Genomic DNA, 16,628 nt, shown 5'->3' with positions numbered 1-16,628 from the left:
TAGCTTTCCCCTCACTATTATAGTCTTTTTTCTTTATAATTGCACTTTAATGGTGATTACTTTAGGATGAGTCTCTCTTTTTTTTTTTTTTTTTTTTGCGGAACCGGGGATTGAACTCATGCCCTTGCACTTGCCAGGGAAGCGCTTACTCCACTGAGCCATCTCCCCGGCCCTTTAGGCTGAGTCTCTTTTCAGTCCTCCGTGGAAGAGACTGGAAGAAAACATCCTGACAGTTGCTAAAAGGTTGGCCAAGCCAAACCTGAATATTGATCTCACAATCAGTGGAAAAATAACTTCCCCAGGACTGGTTGGTATTATTTCTGGGAAATCTTTTCAAAATTATTTAGATTAATTAGAAACTTTTTTTTTTTTTTCTGGAAATGTCTTTGAAACAAACACCCATACTTCATACATATACATTCAAAGGCTAGCTTTAACTGTGCCCACCAACTGTATGTCAGACCCTTGGAGGCCTGAGCAGGTGCTGAGGCCCAAGCACCTGCTGATGAGTGTTAGTGGCCTGGGGGAAGTGTGTCCTCATGCTTGAGCTGCACTGGTGCTCTTGGGTCACTGTCTACTGCTTCTTCATCAGCTTCCCCATTCCCAGGGCTCAGGGGACAATGAGCAGTGATGAGTAGCTTCTTTCTGCTCATCCCTGCCACGACATCATCTGATCTACAGAATCCTCAACCCATAATACACATAATGTCAGCTTAGGGGAGTGATGTCCTGGGCCGGCCCTACCTTTATCTTGGCCTTTGTCTGTTCAGCCTCATGCATTCCGAGTAGTGAGGTGGTAGTTTGTTTTGTTTTTTGAGATAGGGTTTCATTAAGCAGTTTAAGCTGGACTTGAACTCACGTAGCTCAGCCTGGCCTTGAACTTGCAGCCTCTTACTAAGGCCTTTGTGAGCTTCCCTAATAGTGCCTTAGAAGAGTGTGTGGGTGGTGAGTGGTGTAGCTGAGTCTAGGGAACTCTAAACCAGAACTCTATTTTTAGTTGTGTGGTGGCTTATAATTTTAGCTATTGTAGTTTATTCTGTTTATCCGATGCTGTGGTTGTGAATGTTGCCCTTAGACTATAGTTAGTGACCTAACTAGGTTTTAATTGTGAGGAAATCTCAGATCATATGAAAAGAATTTTGGTTAAAGCTGGGAATTTTCCATTCTTGCTTTCCTGAAAATTGGCATCAGTGACCACTAACTGACAGAATGCTTTGAAAATACGCTCTTTAAAGTCTAGCTGTTATTAAATGGCATAATAACTAGTATGTAAGGGATAGTTGCTTTTTTTTGTTGTTGTTGAAACTCTTTGGTAGGACAAAATTGTCAACAAATCCTTAAAAGTGTGGTATGAAAGCATAATTGCTGCACAGAAGATTTTAAAAATAGAATGCAGATCAGAATTTTAAATACATATGTTTGACATTTATTGGACTTTTCAGGTAAGGTCCTGAAAAAGTATGATTTATTTTGATGAAGTATAGATTTATTTTTTAAATGGTCATTTGTATATATCTATGGTTTATAACTAATTTCTCTTTAAAAAAAAAAGCAATATAATGTCAAACCCTATTTTAATGCAGTATAAAGCTTGCAAATTTGAAGTCTCCGATGTCAGGAAACAAACAGTGAATGCACTAATTTCTAAATTACTATCTAGGCTTGTAAATGTATATGTTGTTCATACAGCAGAGCATTACAGAGTAATCTGTACTGTTGGTGTTTCCTGAGCGTTTGCCATTGTTTAGTACTGTTTGTCTCTGCGTTTACTCAGTATTACCATGTGCTGTAATTGCTAGACCAGAGTAGAGCATCCAGCAAGCAGAGACTTCCAAGTTGAAGCCAAAATAAACAGTGGGAAATGAAGCTGCCGTAAAATTTTGTGGACAGTAGTTGCAAAGTGCTTTTGAGAGCTGTACGTAGTGAGAAAAGTAGGTCACACTCATTGGTTTTTAGTGAATGTGCTGCTGAAGCGAGCACAGCACACTCATTTTTTATAAACCAACATTTTGTAAGTTTACCTTACTTAATGATAAAAGTAAATTTATAAGTGATCTGAAAATAATTTTAAAATAACAGTTTAAATAATTAATATTTTTCTTGTATCGGATACTGAACTTAGGGCCTTTGGAGTAGGCCACACCTCCCTCGGCCCTGTTTTTAAAAAAATTTTAATTTTGAGACAGTCTTTCTGAGTTGGTCGGGCCAGGCTTGAACTTGTGATCATCTTGCCTCAGCCATGTAGAATGTTGGGATTGAAGTTATGTACCATTATGCCTGGCAACAATTTTGAATTTGTTTCTATTTTATGTAAATGATGAAAACTTTTATCCCCTTCTCCTGCTATCTTAGTTACTTTTCTCTCATTGCTGAGACAAAATACTCAACACCCAAGGTTAAGGAAGGAAAGGTTTATTTAGCTCACTGTTGGTAGCAGGTTCAGTCCATAATCAGCTGGCTCCAGGTCAGGGTGGCATGGCACAGGAACAGCCGTTCATGGGGACAGAAAATGCAACAAGAGCAAAAGAGAGGAGCAAGCCTCTTTTCCTCCCTTACATTGTATGCAGGCTGCCCACCCTAGAGTGAGTGTAGCATTCATACCCCAATCCCAGCACTAGACAGTAAACCAGTCACAAACTCTTTAAGATTCTGAAAAGCCCATCCCCTGTGGCCACATGAGGGTTTTCTAGACACAAACCATAACACCCACTGCTGAGGACTGAGCCCAGTGCCTTTGTACTGAACTATATCTTAAGCCTTTATTTGGAGACATGGTCTCACTGAATCACTAAATTGCCCAGGCTGGGTTTGAACTTGCCATCCTCTTGCCTTAGCTTCTCAGAATGCTGGGATATCAGGTGTGTGTGCTTGATTTAAACTTTATACATTTTTTTTTTAATTTTATTTTTTCTGTATTTTAGGGATAGTCTACAGGGTGTTCAGGGTCTTACTACTAGATTGGATTTGTAGTGATTCTCCTGTTTACAGCCTCCCAAGTGCAGGGATTATAGGTTTGCACCACCACGCCCAATCTCAATCACCATCTCTGTGGGCCCCAGGGGTGGGGTCAGCACAGCAGGCCAGGGGATTGAACCCTAGGCCCCTGTGCCTGGCAGGTAGTTTAATCCACTGAGCTATTTGGCCGGCCCTAAACTTTATACATTTTTGAGCAATTGTTCTAGAAGGGCCTGTATGACTAAGAGACAGATGAATAATGGTATGGTTTTTAATTTTTTAATGTATTTTTTATATATTTTTTAATAATTTTATTGATAAATAGCAATGAGACAGTTTCAAATCAAATTGGTGGGACAGTTTCAATAATTAACACATTGCATACATTCTTCCTAGTATGGTTTTTGTTATTCAACTTTATATCTAACTTCACTCAGCAAATACTTAATTTCTTTTCTTTTCTTTTATTGACTAAGAATAAGTTTAACCAACAATTTTTGGCAAAAGAAAATGAGTGAAAAAATGTCTAGCTTCTGCAGTCCAAAGTAATAAAATTTACTATATCCTGAGTAATCATTGTTTTAGTAATCAAATGAGTTGGCTTTTATAAAATGAGCCATTGAAACACCCCTTTTCCCTCCCCTCCCCTACTCTTATCTTACCCCACACTCTGCTGTATCTCTACCTGACCCCACCCCTTTACAATATATTTCCAGCTTTTTTGTTTTGTTTTATTTGGGGGCCTTGCTAAGTTGTCTAGCCTGGGTTCAAATTTGAGATCTGTCTGCTTTAGCCTGCTTACATTTTGGGAATCCTAGTGTGTGCCACCACGCCCAGCTGCTGAAGTACTACTATAAAAAGGCAGGAGATTGAGGCAGTAGGATCCCAAGTTCAAGACTAGCTTGGGCAACACAGTGAGATGCTGTCTCGAACCAAAACAAAGAGCTAGGGATGTGACTTGGTGTGAAGACTCAGGGTTTAATAGCCATTACAAATGAATGAAAGTGTGGCTGCCTACAGTCTTAACATTACAATTAATGATAATATTTAATTTATCAAATATTTATTGTATATGTAATAGGATGAAAACCCACTGAGTGACTCTTAAGAATTTGAGATAATTGTTGTAACTAAGCATTTGATATGCTTTTTAATACATAGATTATACTTTTAGTTTTAAAATATTTTATAAATATATATTTGCAGTGGGGGCCAGGGAGATGGCTCAGTAGGATAAGCGCTTGACTGGCAAACACAAGGATCTGAGTTCAATCCCAGTTCCGTCAAAAAAAAATTAAAAAAAAAAAAATACATGTTTGCAGTGCATAGTGAGTACATTCATTATGGGGAGTTGGTAAACATGTGCAACACATTTTAATGTTTATGTCCCCTTTCCCTCCCCTCCCTCAGTATACTTTAGAGTGTCCTAATATTAGCGACTAAACCATTTGTAAATGGATCATACAATTCTTTTTGTTTTTTTCCACATCAGACAGGGTAATGTGACAACACTGTAACAAGGTTTGAGGGAGGCACGTTTCATGCACCTGGCATGAATGAACACCCAATCATCACTGAATTGAAGGCTCTCATGCAGTTCTTTCTTTTGAATTAATAAAAGTGAACATGTAAATTCATGTGGAGGGAGAAGCCTCTCGTTATTTAGAATTACGTCTTAGGGGGCCAGAGAGATAGCTCAGAGGCATAAGCATCTGCCTGGCAAGTGCAAGGTCCTGAGTTTGATTCCTGGTACCAAAAAAAAAATCTCACAAGTTAGAATTGTGTCTAAGACTGTATTGTTTTTTCATTCCGTCCAATAAAAAGCAGCAGTCCTATACCATAGCATCCTATGTGACTTAGCTTAACTGTAACCTTATTCCCTGAGCTAACACATTCTTGTAAGTCTTTAGTGATAATAATGCCCTCATAATACCTTTCATGGACATTTATATCTATTGTCTTGTACCTCCTTGACTGGTTTGTCTATCAAGCCTTTGTCTTAGGTACTTTCTTGTCACTGGGACACAATGCTGGACACTGACAAATTAAAGGAGAGGTTTATTTTGGCTCACAGGTTGTAGACATCTCAGTGCACAGTTGGCTGGCTGTAAGGCAGGGTGGCCTGGCAGGGAAGAGTTGCTCATGGCATGGCAGAGTGTGATCATAGGAGGAGGAGGGAGTCAGACCCTTCCAGGCCACACTTGTGACCCACCTCTCCCAGCCAGGCTTCATCCCCCAGTGTCACTTTCAGCTATAAACTCACTGAGCACATCACACCCTCATGATCCAGGTACCTCTCAAAAGCCCCATGTAGGCGTGCATGAGGCTGGGGGGATCATCTAGATAGAAACTGTAACAACCATTAAGAAGTGTCTATACACACACAGTCCTGCCCTGTATTATAATGCTTCAGCCAACCATAGCTTATTTGAGTGACTTGATCCCAGACACTTAGTGACATTGCATCCATTTTAGTTTGTGTATCTACACTCTATGGTGTTCCCACACCAACAAAATCACCTAACATCTCATTTCTCAGAATTATCCTTCTTAAATCATGCATCACTTAGTAATGGAAGTAAAGTCTAAGAAAAGTGTTAAGAGACCTTGCTGATCAAACACCATATAGTGTGCTTCTATAAAGCCAGGTGGTGTACGTAGTGTGTCAGTCACTCTGGTGGCCTCCTGGTGTGATCAAGGCACTCAGTAAACATGAGGTGTGTGAGGTTGCTGCCAGGGCAGCATGTCAACCCACCATTTTGGGTTTTTAAAAGTTGATTAGTTTTTCTGGTTTTTGAGGCAGGGTCTCACTATATGTGCAGTTCAGGCTGACATAGAAATTGTCGTGTAGCTCAGGCAGGCCTTGCACGTAGGATTTTCCTGCCTCAGTTTCTAAAGCGCTGAGATTATGGTATACACCACCGTATTCACCTAGTACAGTGGTACCTGCCCTAAAGTTCATAAACTTAATTGGCGTTACAATTTCGAGGAAGATGGCTGCCTTTGTTTGTGTGGGGAAGATGCTGTGGCCATGTTTGTCTCTCATGCAGTTTGCAAAGGGAAGCAAAATTGTGCTGAATCCTTTTGAGAATTGAATTGTTTGCATACAGAAGCATTCATAAATCAAGGGAATTACTGTATACTGTTTTAGAATACCTCCATAATTAAAAGTATATGCTAACATAACAAAGTATAGTAAATACATAAATCATTAACAGGCGTTTGTTCTCACTATGAAGTGTGAGCTGTTTATAATTTTATGTGCTGTATTTAACATGCTTGGCAGCATGATGAGGCTATTTATATCAGTATCACCATAAACACATAATACATTGTGCTATGACACTGTGACAGTTGCAGTGTGACTAGGCAATGAGAAGTTTTAGCTGTGTTATAATCTAATAGGACCACCACTTAAACTGCGATTCATCATTGACATAAATATCATTGTACAGTGCTCTATAATATGAAACAGATTTGAGGTTATTTAAGATAAGTATCTTCAGGATAGCAAAGAGGTGATTGATAGCTTTTATCCTGATACGTTTCAGGCTTTGTGGTAGGCAGTTTAGGCACAGTCTCTTTTAATCATGAGGACAGTACTGCATTCCCATTATACAAATGAGACTTCTCATTGCAAGAAAAGGCAGGAAATGGATGTTGGGGTGTGGTGAGGAGAGACCATGATGCTCTTACGTGTGAGGCAAGTGCTCTGTCGCTGAGTTACAGCCTCAGACTCTCAATTTAGAGATGTTGATTTTTATTTATGTATTTATTTTTGGTGCCGGGAATTAAACTCAGGACCTTGTGCTTTCCTGGCAGGCACTTATGCCACTGAGCTATATCCCTAGCAGATGTTGACTTTTAAACAATAGAGATTTTTATAGAAGGTGGGTAGAGCCAACAGTGGTAAGATATTTTGTTTTTTTTTTTTTTGTCTGTGTGTGTACGTGTTTGATTTTATCTTTGTGTGTGTGTCTGTGTGTGTGGTACCGGTGATGGAACTCAGGACCTTGTGCTTGCCAGGCAAGTTGATTTTGTCTTGAATCATTGAGATTTTTTTCCTCTACCACTGGGGATTGAACTTGGGGCCTTTGTGCTGTGTACATTCTCAGCTTTTTGTTTTTTTTAGAGGGTCTCACTTAGTTACCCAGGCTGGCTATGAGTTTGAGTCCTCCAGCCTTAGCCTCCCAAATAGCTAGGGTTACAGGTGTTCACTGTCATACCTTGTGAGTCATACAGACAGACATTTCTTCCTTTTTTTTTTTTTTTTTGCGGGACAAGGGATTGAACTCAGGACCTTGCACTTGCCAGGCAAGCACTTATTCCACTGAGCTATCTCCCCAGCCCATGTTAGATATTTCTTTGAACAATATTAATATTTAAGCTTTTGATTATATTCATGAAAGAGTATAGTGAGATATTAATGTTTTAATAGTTAAATTTTGAAATGATTTAATGATGTGTAAACATTATGGCTATGGAAGGTAAGGGTGCTTACTAACAAGCAAATAATTATTTGAAATCTCTCTGGTATTTTCCTTTACTATTTAATGTACAACAAAATTTTTTGTTCATTAGGCTGGGTATGGTGGTGCATGCATATAATCCCAGCACTCAGGAGGTTGAGGCAGGAGGGTTGCTGCAAGTTGGAGGCCAGCCTGAACTACATAGTGAAACCCTATTTCAAAAAGACAAAACCCCTCAAATAACTTTGTTTCTATAGATAAATTAGAATATAGAGATTAATTAACAAAGAAAAATTAATTAACAAAGAAAAATGCCCTACTAGTGAGTTGAATAAATTCTGATTTTTTTCCCCCTGTGTTGTTTCTTTCAGAAATATGGCTATACACACCTTTCTGCAGGAGAACTTCTTCGTGATGAAAGGAATAACCCAGAGTCACAGTATGGTGAACTCATTGGAAAGTACATTAAAGAAGGAAAGATTGTGCCAGTTGAGATAACTATCAGTTTATTAAAGAGGGTAAGGAGTATGAATGTCAGCCAGTTCAGACCTTAAGAAAACAAGAAATTAAGTCCATTTTTCATTTGAGTAATGAAAATTTTGATTGTTGAATTTCTTACACATGGAAGGTAGTCAGAGTGTTAGAGAACGACAGAACCAGAAACTCTGCTCTCATCTGGGAAGAAGCTGACCAGTAGCCAGGATTCTCCGCCTTGCTCTAGGATCAGCTGTAGTTTAATCGAACATTTGTGTATGTGCTCTTAACCCTTCACTCCCAGTGTGCAGGTAGTTGATTTTCCTTCCATTTCTGTTTATTCTTCTTCTCCTGCCTGTCAGTCCTCACCCCCTCTTACTGCTTCCTTTTTTTTGGTATTGGAAATTGAACTCAGGAACTTGTGCTTGCCAGGCAGACACTGTGCTGCTGAGCTATATCTCTAGCCCTGTTGCCTTTCTTATAAATCTTCTGTTTCTTTTTTCTCTCTTTATTTCACTTACAGCCTTCTCATTATTATTCTTTCAGTCTTTCCTGGCACAAGCATCACCATCATCCGTGTGTAATATTGGGATTTGGTAGCTGTCAGAATAGAATTACTCCATCTGAAAACATACACTTGGCATTTACTTGGTAACTCTTTGCTGAAGACCCCTAGAATGTGGTCATTAATAGGTCTTTTGACATAAACAGTAAGGGACAAATACAGTGTTAGGAACAACAACCAAAATAATAGCCGAAGCCTAATGGGGAGAAAAACACAAAGACATCTGAGTGGAGCCAAACACACTTAAGGATGAAGAAGGGCCAGGAACACACCATCTTAACTTTCTCTGGGAGACTGGAGAAACCTGCTTCCATACCAGAATGAATCCTTTCTCCCTATTCCCTGGATGAAATGCTCTTTCTCTTAGTTATAGCTGAGTGGGGCTAGGGAGATAGCTTAGTGGCTTAAGCGCCTGCCTCGCTAAGCGCAAGGTGCTGAGTTCAATCCCTGGTAAAAAAACAAAAAAAGAAATCAAAGTTATAGCTGAGTGTTATAAAAGTCTGTTTCAGCCCTTTGCAGTGAGGTACTGTTTGCATCTCCAGCAAAACTGTTTCTGTGTGTTGCTGGTCATCTTCTCTGTCAAGTCTAGGGGATACTGTTTGTCATTATTTTCTTCTAGCATTTACCTCTAATAACTGGCTATGTGAAACTCATTCCTTTTTTGTTCCTTATGACATCATTTCTGTTCAGCAGCTGGTATTTCTCAATCTCTGATAACTTTTGTTCTCTTGCAGGTTTCATAAATAATGCTTCTCAGGTTTTTAATCTTGGTTCTCTACAGTTCCTGTATATACCTTGCTAGATTGGTTTAACCACGCTCAAACCTTTCATTATGTTAACAGTGCTGATATTTACAGCTCTAGCACAAATCCTTGTTCTGAATTCCAACATATTTCTGACTGGAAGGCATTTAATTGGATGTCTCATATTGTCTCAAAATTAACATGTCAGAGGCTGAATGTGTCAGCTGATAGGGGATCTTCCTTTATTTTCTGACTTGGTTGTTTCTTCCAGCCACTGAATGCTACAGGAACTATGGGAACCATCCTACATTCTCTCCCTCCCCACTTTCCTAAATCCAATCAATGAAGAAACCTTTCCAGTTACCTTTCTCCATTCTGTTCTCTCCACCATCTCTTTTCTCATCAACACGCTCACTTTAACCTACTTTCTTTCCAGTTTGTGTCTCCTATTACGTTCTACATGTGTTAAGATTCAATTATATGGAATAAGCACTTCCCTGGCAAGCGCACGGGCCTGAGTTCAATCCCCGGTCCCCCCCCCCCAAAAAAAAAAAAAAGATTCAATTATAGCTGCTTAGTTTGACTGCATCAAAGCTGTATGCTCTCTCATTTTTCAGCCTTTATACCTCAGCTTGTCACCATCTTATGGACATTGATCCTTGTCTGCTTGCTATTTTATTACTCATGTAAGTCTACTGCCAGCTGGGCGTGGTGGCACACACCTGTTATACCAGCACTTGGGAAGCTGAGGCAGGAGGATATTTGAGTTTGAGACCAGCCTGGGATATACAAAATGAGCTCAAGGTCACGAGACATTATCTCAAAAACAAAACAAAAAGCTGCTGCCAACTTTCTGGTAAATCTGTCTCTGTGGTTTCTCTGGCACTTGGGCTTATTTTTTTTTTATTTTATCATAGCAGCCTTTACATCTCTTGTTTTAGAACTCTCCTTGATATTCACACATCTCTGCCTCCACTACATGGTGAGCCCTCCAAGGGCAAGAGCAGTGAACTTGCTCTTCATGTTCACTGGCAGGTGTTGAAAAAAATGTATGTTGAGTGAAAATATTTGGTGTGCCTTCTTTGTCCACTGTCATAAATGGTGTAGAAAAGCTACTAACAAAAGCCCCAAGAAGTGTTTTGTAGAAGTTTTATGAATACTGAAGAAACAGCTAAATGCTCTAATAAAGCAAACCCTTAGAAAAGTTATCAGGAGTCCTGGTAGCCATGTTCATCTTGAAGAACCAGGAAAGTCTGAGCATGGAGGATGATGACTGTTGGTTTGCTTTGAGCTAGAGGTACCTGTAAGGTCCGTCAAAGCCAGGCATCTCTGCTCATCCTGAGTGGAAGTGGCAAGGATTTGGAGATTAGGAATTTGTACCTCACATTCCTGCATTCCATCTCAGTGCAGCTTTGGGATGAGGATATCAGATTATATTGGTCTTTATTTCTGATGCAATGTTTTTGTTTTTTGTTTTTGTTTACCATGGACTATATTTTAGAGCAGTCAGTGACATTTAGACTACTTAGCCTCAGTTTAAAAAAAAAAGTTTTAGGGGGCCTGGCCCTAGCTCAGTCCTTTAAGTGGCTGCTTGCACAAAGCTGTCAGCCTCAGGTTGCTGGAGTTCGAACCTCACAACTCTCCCGCTGGCCAAAAGTGCCCTGAAGGCATTCGAGGAACAAAAAAAAAAAAAACAAAAAAAAAAGTTTTATACTAATAATATTAACACTGTTTTTATATCTGTCCAAAGTTTTTTTTTCTTTTTAAGACAGGGTCTCACTATGCAGTTTAGGCTGGCTTTGAACTCACTTTGTAGTCCAGGCTGGTCTCAAACTGGCAACAATCTTCCTGCCCCAGGCTCATGAAGCTTTTTTGTTTTACTTTTGTTTGTTTATTTTTTGAGACAGAGCCTCACTGTGTAGTTCAGGTTGGCTTTGAACTCACTTTGTAGCTCAGGCTGGCCTCAGCCTCATGGTGATCACCCTGCCTCAGCACCTGAGTATTGGGATACAGGGCTACACCACCAAACCTTTGGTGAACCAAAGGTTTTTGCTGTTGCACTTGGATGATAGCAAAGATGAACACTGATGGAAGTAGCATACTTTTTGCTTTTTTTTTTTTTTTTTTTAAAGCCAGCTACGTATTTATTTGCAATAGCATACTTTTTACTGTAGCAGAATGACTTGGGGAAAAGCAAAGGGAAGGCAAGACCATCTCTTTTTGCTCATGCAAAGATCTATGTTAATGATGAGTTTCCTCTTATTGCTGCTTTTATTACTTATTTACAACTTTGTGGATTTATATATGAAAGTAATATGTGCTTGAACCAGTTCATTTGTCAGCTTACCTGAACTGAGAGACTTCTGGAGAAGTGATGGATTAGAGGCCACTGTACTCATCACTAGATTAAACCACTGATGTTCAAGGCTGAATGTGCTGTTGGGAGGTGGGGCCCATTTGGAGGAGTCAGGTCACAGCGGGTGTTTGGAAGGTGTGTCTCCCTCTGGCCCTCTTCCCTGTACTCTGCTTCCTGAGAGCAGATCTGCTCCTCTACACCCTTCCTCCAAAACCCTGCCTTAAACCAATTTACCATGGACTATACCCTCAGAAACTGTGAGCCAAAGGAAACTTCTTCCTTTAAGTTGTGACTTTGGATACTTTGGCAACAAGAAAGCTGACCAGCGTAATACTGTATTAATTTTCTGTAACTATAATAAAATAGCTGATAACTAACATAAAGAAGAAAGATTTGTTTTGGTTCATAGGTTTGGAATTCTGGTCTGAGATGGGGTGGACCATTGCTGTGAGCCACTGGTGGGGGTGCTGAATGGTAAAGATGAGCTCATAGTGGAGGAAAGGGCTCACTTCATTGCCAGGAAAGAAGAGAAAAAAACAAAAGGGCAGCAGGATGCCCCTAGTGGCCTATGGACCTCTACATGGCCCCTCCTAAAGGTCCACAGGGCCTCCCATTAGTGCCACCCCAATGTTCAAGCCTGGCTCATAGGTAGACTTTTGGAGGACAGTCAGTATCCAAACTATAGTACTATATGCTTACTCTATAAAAATTGGGAACTGCAAGATAATTTGTGTGTGCATGTGTGTGTGTGTGTGTGTGTGTGTGTGTAAAATGAGAAGGCATATCCCCATAATGCCACTAGCTTGAGGCAACCATGTTAATACATTTTCTTCATGTATTAACATTTTTTATCCTATTTTTCATGTGCCTTATACTCTTACCTCATGGTTTAAAGAATAACAAATCAAATTGTATTCACTATCTTTCTTCATCCCTTTTGTTAATGTAGTATTGAATTTAAATCTTTTTTCTTTAGGAAATGGATCAAACAATGGCTGCCAATTCCCAGAGGAATAAATTCTTGATTGATGGGTTTCCAAGAAATCAAGACAACCTTCAAGGCTGGAACAAGACCATGGATGGGAAAGCAGATGTATCTTTTGTTCTGTTTTTTGATTGTAATAATGAGGTAATGAAAATCTTCATCTGCCCATGTGGGCTTTAAGCAACTAACAGTCAACTATTAAGGAAAATGTGATCTTGTATTTATATTTATATTTTCTGTTGACGGAAGTATGTTTGGTTGACTGGGTAGACAAAAGCTCTTGCTTACTCCTGGAATCGGCAATCTTGTGAATATAAATTTGCTGTTTTCAAAAAAAGTCAGTTTTTTAAAAATAATATGTACGGTATAGATAATGAAGATAATCTTATGTATAGTATTTTCAGGGAGTATATTGTTTATTGGAAAAGAAAGACAGGCTTTTTAAAAGCTGGATCATAACCTGGTTTATCTTCTAAGAATAAGATAATCTTGAAAAAAAAGCAAGGAAGAGTGCACACCTGTAAGCCCAGCCTTGGCAATTTTGTGACTCAGTGATACCTTGTCTCAAAAAAGCCTGTGGATGTAGCTCTGTGGGAAGACCCTGGGGTTGGGGCCAGGCTTGACAATTTTTGTTTTGGTTTGCTTTTTTCTTTTTTTTGGCGGAACCAGGGATTGAACTCAGGCCCTTGTGCTTTCCAGGGAAGCACTTATTCTACTGAGCCATCTCCCCAGCCCCTGGCTTGCTTTTTTCTAATATTTCTCATAACATACCCAAATACACCTTTGAATAACTATGTAAATTTCTCAGAATCATTTAATTAAAAGGCTTGTGTTTGACAGCTGCTGTGATATAAATGTCATTCAGTTAATGCCAGCAGCCTGAAAGAATAAGAATCTGCAGTAGTGCCTTGAAGGAAGTCAGCCACTCTTAGGCCAAGTGACAAATGTGCCTGCCTTTGGTACAGAGTCCCTCTATAGGTTCTGAGTTGTTTTAAAAATGTAGCTCTCTTGTTCCAACCCTCAAAATATGTTTTCACTTATTCTTAAAGTTAGCTTTAAGATGTTACCACAGCTTTATAACTAAGGAATGTTTATTCATGATTAACAAGAAATGCTTTATTCAAATGTGTTGACTCTTAAATATCTGGATATTTATGGAATTATTGTAAAGTAAGCAAAAATGGAATAAAGTTTGAGGCATGTAATTCATACCTAATAAGTTAATAATATATCCAGGATGGAGCCATACACATACAAATCTTTTTATTGCGGTTTGAAAAAAATACACTCAGGAAAAACTGAGTCATGAATGAATTCTTATTATGCTCTCTGCTTAACCTAGTTTATATAAATTGAACCACATGTTTAAATTTTAAAAGACTCCATGTTGATTAATGAATTAGACACATTGGATTTAATGCAGGATTTTTTCTTTTAGAAGCCTCTTCAAACTTTATTTTCAGATTATAAAAATGGCAAGTTCATATTCTCTGCTTTTAAAATAACTTTAAAATAAATCTCTTTTTAGATCTGTATTGAACGATGTCTTGAAAGGGGAAAAAGTAGTGGTAGAAGTGATGACAACAGAGAGAGCCTGGAGAAGAGGTACTTTCAATTTTTGCATTTAATCATTCTAATCCCAGTGTGGATTTGACTGACGCTAAGTCCTTGCTCCATGTGGCCCAGAGAAGAGCATGCTGTGCTCATCCAGCTGTGGCGCCTTGTGAAAAGAGATGAGGAAATGAGTTGAGTCTCCCTGGTTCGGTCCCTCAAGCCACCTATTATATGGAAGGGCTGGATAGGCACCTACAATGTGACATTTGCTGCTTTTGCAGGATCCAGACTTATCTTCAGTCAACGAAGCCAATTATTGACTTATATGAAAAAATGGGGAAAGTCAAGAAAATAGATGCGTCCAGATCTGTTGATGAAGTAAGTGCCTGTGATGTGTCTTTGAAGAAAAAGTCAAGGAAAAATGTGATTATTTCTTTTGGTATAGACAGGAGAAAAACAAATATAATAGTTTGCTTTTGAAGACATTTGAGACTAAATGAGAAAAATTAGGTTTTTCTCCTTTTTGAATAGGTCTAAAATGGGTTTTATAACTTTAGACTTGTTTTTCATGACATGTGGGTGGTTTATTAATTCCAAACTTCTTTGCCCAAACACTGGAAAACTGGTACTTTGAGTTCTATGATTTGGATCATGTTGTTTTTTTAAAAAAAGATGATGTGACTGTCATCTAGCTCCAGAGCCCCAGGCTACTTTTTCTCTTCTATTATAGAACAAATAGGTTCAGAGGTACAGGGCTCTGTGACTTATCACTTCTTTACCTTCATAAGTCAGTGGGCTCTATAAATGGTGGCTTGAGCTCACAGAGCGTACAGATATTTCTAGTGTCTTTAACACATTCACTACAGGGCTGTAGCTTCAGTGTGACTGTCCATGTGGTGGCTTATACCGTGCATGTGCCACTCATGGTTCCAGCCATGGTTGGGGGTGAGCCTGAGCTGCCTTCCCTGCTTCTCTAAAGCTTCAGATAGAGAGAGAGAGGTCCAGAGGAAGAAGATTCTGTTGAACTTTTGTTTTAAATTCATGGCCAAAGTAAAATAGATGAAACAAAGAAACTATATGATTTTTAAAATGATCTGTTACAAATAATATGAAATATACTGCTAGGAACTTAGCTACATGGTAAGTAATATAGATTCTAGTTCTTATTTTGTTTTTTTCATTTTATTTTGTTGTTGGGAATTGAACAGAAGTCCTCATACATGCTATGTGGTATTTTAACAGTATCTGCTTTTAAAATTATTTTTTCCTTTGCAGGTGTTTGATGATGTTGTGAAGATTTTTGATAAAGAAGGCTAACTCTGAATCTGAAGCGTCCTTGAAATCATGCTTGAATAATGCTTTGATAGCTGCTATCCAATCCCTTTATAAGGCAGTTTTAATCTCTCAAAATTACATCTTAATTAATGGCTAGAAAATACATAGTATGGCATTAAATTTTTTATTTTATTGTTTTGGTCACAGGAGTAGACAATGAATTCAGGTTTAACTTGGTCTTAGTTATTATGGTGCTCACAAAACAAAAATATCAGCTAGTTCTTTGTTTTTATTCAAAAGACTATCCCTTTTATAGTTTGTGTTTTCTGTGAGCAAAACTTTTAGTATGCATGCTATATCCCTTTAGTACAACGTGACAGCTGGGCATAGTGGCCACGTGTGTAATTCCAGTATTCAGGAGGCTGAGGCAGGAGGATTGGTTTCGAGTTCAAGACCAACCTGGGCTACATAGTTTAAGGCCAGCCAAAACTACATAGTAAGACCCAGTCTCAACAAAGCAAAACAAAAAAATGTGATTACAACATGTTAGGATTAGGGATTCCCACTTCCTTTACTTGCAGGTTACAAATTCTAACCTGCTGAATGAATTTGTGGACCAAATTTTCAAGGAACTTTTTGTGTAGTCAGTTCTTACATACGGTGTTTGGTAAACACAGAAAATAGATTACTAGTGACATTTTAATATTTTTCACATAACTGAGCATTTCCTATAGAAAGATAAAGCTTAGGTTACTAGAGGTTTTGCACAGTTGTATGAGAGGCCATAGTCTTTGCTTCCAAGGTTTGGGATGGGTTCACAAGGGATTCCGCGCCTGACAGAATGGTCAGCTTTATTATGGTGTAATCGGAGGGCGCAGGGCAAGGATCACATGTAATGACTGTGTTCCTTCTCTTCTGTTACATGGTGGTGTTTATGATCAAACTGATCAACACAATTTGTAGAAGTAGACCCTTGAAATGCATGTGCTAGGTTTATGCCGAAATGATTCAGTTCTAACATTAATAGCAATTCAGGTTTTTTTTTCTAGTCTAAATAAAGGGTTAGAGTAAAATTACAGAAGGCAATCTAGTGGTTAGATTTCCCATTTGTATTTTATTTTATGGAATTTTTTTTCATAGTTATTTGTTTAAGAAGATTTAAAAATCATTGCACTTTGGTCAGAAAAATAATAAATATATCTTATAATGTTCAATTCTCTTCTGGTACTTTTGTTTAGTAAATTCTTTTTTA

General features: G+C 38.7%; 1 protein-coding gene and 1 non-coding gene across 3 annotated transcripts in view; one reads left to right on the top strand and one right to left on the bottom strand.

Annotated features, from left to right (window-relative positions):
- The window catches only part of Cmpk1 (cytidine/uridine monophosphate kinase 1), a 34,434-nt gene extending 18,665 nt beyond the window's left edge, over positions 1 to 15,769 (top strand). The window contains exons 2-6 of one of the 2 annotated variants that reach the window (XM_004639154.2): positions 7,796 to 7,942; positions 12,539 to 12,691; positions 14,076 to 14,152; positions 14,383 to 14,479; positions 15,377 to 15,768. In XM_004639154.2, coding sequence (XP_004639211.1) covers positions 7,796 to 7,942; positions 12,539 to 12,691; positions 14,076 to 14,152; positions 14,383 to 14,479; positions 15,377 to 15,418 — 516 coding nt within the window. In that variant the 3' untranslated portion in view covers positions 15,419 to 15,768. Of the gene's footprint in view, positions 1 to 7,795; positions 7,943 to 12,538; positions 12,692 to 14,075; positions 14,153 to 14,382; positions 14,480 to 15,376 lie in introns of both variants that reach the window. The other variant, XM_004639155.2, reaches the window with a different exon arrangement.
- LOC111818937 lies at positions 4,442 to 4,543 on the bottom strand. Its single transcript, XR_002822802.1, has one exon. It is a non-coding gene; the product is annotated as a small nucleolar RNA U13 (small nucleolar RNA).
- Positions 15,770 to 16,628: the final 859 nt, after the last annotated feature.

This window comes from Octodon degus, unplaced genomic scaffold, assembly GCF_000260255.1.
Source record: "Octodon degus isolate 3935 unplaced genomic scaffold, OctDeg1.0 scaffold00107, whole genome shotgun sequence".
Classification (NCBI taxonomy): Eukaryota; Metazoa; Chordata; class Mammalia; order Rodentia; family Octodontidae; genus Octodon; species Octodon degus.
Note: the sequence above shows the minus strand (reverse complement) of the source record. Positions and strands in the feature narration are given on the sequence as shown.